The sequence below is a fragment of the Tarenaya hassleriana genome, unplaced genomic scaffold (genome assembly GCF_000463585.1).
Source record: "Tarenaya hassleriana unplaced genomic scaffold, ASM46358v1 Cleome166, whole genome shotgun sequence".
Taxonomy (NCBI): Eukaryota; Viridiplantae; Streptophyta; class Magnoliopsida; order Brassicales; family Cleomaceae; genus Tarenaya; species Tarenaya hassleriana.
In genome coordinates this window covers 76,700-80,926 of record NW_010965082.1, presented here as the reverse complement: position 1 = coordinate 80,926, position 4,227 = coordinate 76,700, and the positions used below count along the sequence as shown (strand labels likewise).

At 44.2% G+C, this 4,227-nt stretch overlaps 1 protein-coding gene across 1 annotated transcript in view; it reads left to right on the top strand.

The window, feature by feature from the left end:
* The first annotated feature begins 1,693 nt into the window (after positions 1-1,693).
* Positions 1,694-4,227, top strand: part of LOC104809799 — a 33,970-nt gene continuing 31,436 nt past the window's right edge. The window contains exons 1-3 of the mRNA XM_010535877.1: positions 1,694-2,374; positions 2,609-2,855; positions 2,956-3,155. Coding sequence (XP_010534179.1) covers positions 1,694-2,374; positions 2,609-2,855; positions 2,956-3,155 — 1,128 coding nt within the window. The remainder of the gene's footprint in view (positions 2,375-2,608; positions 2,856-2,955; positions 3,156-4,227) is intronic.

Genomic DNA, 4,227 nt, shown 5'->3' with positions numbered 1-4,227 from the left:
AATCCTATTCCTAAGAGATCGATTCTAGGGTTTGCGCAGCGGATATAAAACAAAAATTTAATAAACCCTAGAACCATGCTTCTAATGAATCGTAGAAACGTTAGAACGCTTACCTCAATCGATCCGGGGCCTGTATCAATTGAAGAACTCGCTCGATCACGAAAGGGAGGAAGATTACCTCGCCCTCTACACGTATCCACACCTCGGGATGGATTCCAACGGTTGGAACTTGTCTGCTAGGATCCGAATCTGCTATTCGGTTTGGTGCTTCGAGAAAACGGGACTTCGATCACTTTTCAAACCTCTTGGACCTCACCAAAAGTCTGTAGAAAAGTTGTCAAGTCGGCTACCTCTTTTAGGGTTTTTAATCTTTTTATAAAGTGATTCAACCCTAATTTCGGTTTAATTTTGGAAAAACCTGAAGCCCGGAATGGACGGTCCAGAAATGCACGTGGACCGCCCGTCCAGTACATAGAACGGACGGTCTGCCATTAGTGGCCCGTCCGTTCCAGACCTTCTGGAACGGATAGTCTGTTCTGGACCGTCGGGTTTGGACCTGGTGGACCGTTCGTTCCGGACTTCCGGTCCGTCCGTTCCAGACCCTTCCGTCTTGGTTTTTTCCGTCGTTTTCTCGTGCGTTTTGTCCTTCCCTGCGTGTGTGACCCTGTAGGCTCATTCGATATAGCAGTATAATCCGAAATCTCTATTCCGGATATACAAGTCATAGGCGGTCTCTAGCAAGACACTATGACTACCTATTTCGAATAGAGTTTGTTCGTGATCTTACGAACGCCAGTGATGATTCCGGTTGATGATCCTTTTGTATCGCGATATCATATGTCAAACAAAAGGCATGGACAAGCCACCTTATCTTATTCGACTGCTTTCTCGTTCACTCACGACTGTCTGAAATAGACGACGTTCGTCTATAATGCGGCCACACATTTCTACAGTCTTGCTCACACGAGGAGCCCAGAGATATCTCTCTCTTTTACGAGAGGTACAAATCCCATCTTGACTATCTACAATCCAGCACATGATTCGTTTCGTACCTGATACACACCTTTATAGTCCTCCTGTTACGCAGGACGTTTGACGTATTCAATGCACGCAACTCCTCATGTTGGATTCCGTAGATATCTCAGGTCTTAGGATCCAATCATAGAACCGCCATATGAGATTCAAGTCATGACGCTAGTCCATGTGACAATCTCATGCGGGATCATTCCAGTATTCTGTTCTCCAACGAATACCTATGATAGTGATTGTATCCAATACCTATAATCATCTATATGATCATCAATCACACATCATACTAGTCTTGTTATATCATTATTCCCACAATGATACACGACTAGGGAGTTTAGTATTGTTCATAACAATACATGGATTTCATAACACATAAGTATGCATAATATGTAATGAATAAAACACTCATCCATCCATAAATAGACCGAAAGTGTCAATACATCAAATGCATCTAAACAAAGCTCGCATAGCAGTACATCATAGAGCACTAAACCAACACAAGAGATATCAAAAGTCGTGTCCTCACCATGGTCTCGACAAGAACTACCTGGTCAATACCTTCTTTTGAGGACTACGAAATGATACTAAGACTCTAATTCGAGCTTCTTGCGGTGGAAGCATCCAAAACAAATCATTCGTGGAGCTTGAACAACACAATTAAATGATGGCTCAAGAAGAGGATGCTCCGAATGAATATTCTCGAGATCTACCAAGGAAAGACGGTGATTCTAGCCTTCAGTTGGTTCTTGATCAGTTGGCATCACTGAATGCTAAGTTTGCAAGCGCTAATTTGATTTATACTACAGATGCTCCAACACTTTCACGAGAGGATCTTGGCATGTATGCAGTCGAAGAGCGAACCGAGGATCTGAACTACATGGCCAACAACAACTACACGAACTCATACAATCCTGGTTGGAAGAATTATCCCAATCTCTCCTACAAGTCGAACAATGTTGAGAACCTCACGCCGAACAACTTCAGAGCATCGAACAACCCAAATCAGAGGATCCCTCCCGGCTTTACTTTTCAATCTAGGGGTCCTAATCAGAACTCCAACTACAGAGGTCCCGAACAATCCTACAACAACCCTGCACCTCCAGGTAACCGTGATCTCGCTCAAGATACACATGCTCTTCTTCAACAGTTTATCCAGACGCAGGAGAAGACAACTCAGGAGTTTCTCACGCAGTTCGCGAATATTGATGCTCATTTTAAGCTCGTGGATAATCAGATTGCTCAGTTAACATCAGCCATTCAAAGACCATCTAGGTCTCTTCTAGGTAACTCTGAGACCAACCCTCGTGAACATGTCAATGCTATTACCTTGAGAAGTGGTAAGCAGGTAGATTCTGGAGACCCACCGATGGTTGAGTAAGGCGATAGCTCGAGAGCCACAGTTTTAGACACTCCTGATGATACACCTGAGCCGGCTTACGTGTCCCCTCCTCCTAGGCCACCACCAGTACCATTTCCATCTCGCCTGAGGAAACACAACGAAGACAGCCAATTCACAAAGTTCGTTGAGATGCTGAAGAAACTCGAGGTAACCATGCCATTCACTGATGCTATTTTGCAGATTCCCTCATACACGAAGTATCTTAAGGACATCCTGACCAAAAAGAGGGTCGCTGAGAAAGAAACTGTGGCGCTTACTGCTGACTGCAGTGATTTGATCCAACTCGAGCTCCCGCTTAAGCGATCTGATCCAGGTAGCTTTTCAATCCCTTGTAAATTTGGTAATGTTTCCATCGATCGTGCACTCTGTGATTTAGGAGCTGGCGTCAGTCTTCTTCCATTATCGATCTTCAAGAGGCTGAATGTGGGTGAGCTGAAGTCCATTAGAATGACTCTCCAACTTACCGATCGTTCTATCAAATACCCCACTGGGATACTCGAGGATGGATCGTGCACTCTGTGATTTAGGAGCTGGCGTCAGTCTTCTTCCATTATCGATCTTCAAGAGGCTGAATGTGGGTGAGCTGAAGTCCATTAGAATGACTCTCCAACTTACCGATCGTTCTATCAAATACCCCACTGGGATACTCGAGGATGTGCCGCTGAAAGTCGGAAATTTCTATATCCCGGTTGACTTTGTGGTTCTCGACATGGACGAAGATTCTAAGGTACCTATCATCCTTGGTCGTCCATTCCTTAATACTGCAGATGTTGTTATCCATATTAGAGTAGGTAGACTGACCATGAAAATTGGAGATGAGACGGTGGAGTTCACTTTGGACAAAAATCTCAAACAACTGTCATCAACAGAATCTGCTTGCTTCATAAACACACTCGACGATTCAGCTCAAAAGTATGAATCAATCATTTCGGGCCAGGAAACCTATTGATTTGAACATGATCTCAATGCTAGAATTTTACAGAAACTCGAACAGATCGGTTCACGACCTTCAACCGATCGTTTCGAAAACAGAGTTCGAAGAAAAAAGTTACAGACACTTAAACCGATCGTGTTGCATTGTGAAACCGATCGGTTCAAGCAGCCCTTTCGAGCTTCGGAGTTACAGAACTTGGAACCGATCGGTTCTGCATGTAGGGTTTTCCTGGGATCTCATAAGCGAATCATATTCCTAAGAGATCAGTTCTACGGTTTGCGCAGCGGATGAAAAACAAAAATTTTGATAAAACCCTAAAACCTATCATGCATGATCTTGTAGAAACGATAAAACGCTTACCTCAATCGATCTGGGGCCTGTATCAATTGATATATTCGTCCGATCACTGTAGGCAGGAAGACTACCTTGTCCTCTACACGTATCCACACCTCGGGATGGATTCCAAACTTTGGAACTTGTCTGCTAGGACTCGAATCTTCTATTCGATGATGTGCTTTGAGAAAACGAGACTTAGATCACTTAATCAACCCTCTAGACTCTCCAAAAAGATCTGAAGAAGTTCTCTCTTTCGGCCCCTTAGTGTTAGGGTTATTAATCTCCTCTTATTCAAGTGATTAACCCTAATTCTGGATTAAAAAAATTAAATCCGAAACCCAGACCGAACGGACTGCTTAGTAGTCCATTCGGTCTCGACACTTGATCCGTTCGAACCAGCCACATAACTAGGTCCGTTCGGTCTGACGGGTCAGTCCGTTCGGTCCAACATTTGGTCCGTTCGGACTGGACTCTCTAGTCCGTTCGGTCCAACAATCTGGTCCGTTCGGACTAGATGCTCCGGTCCGTT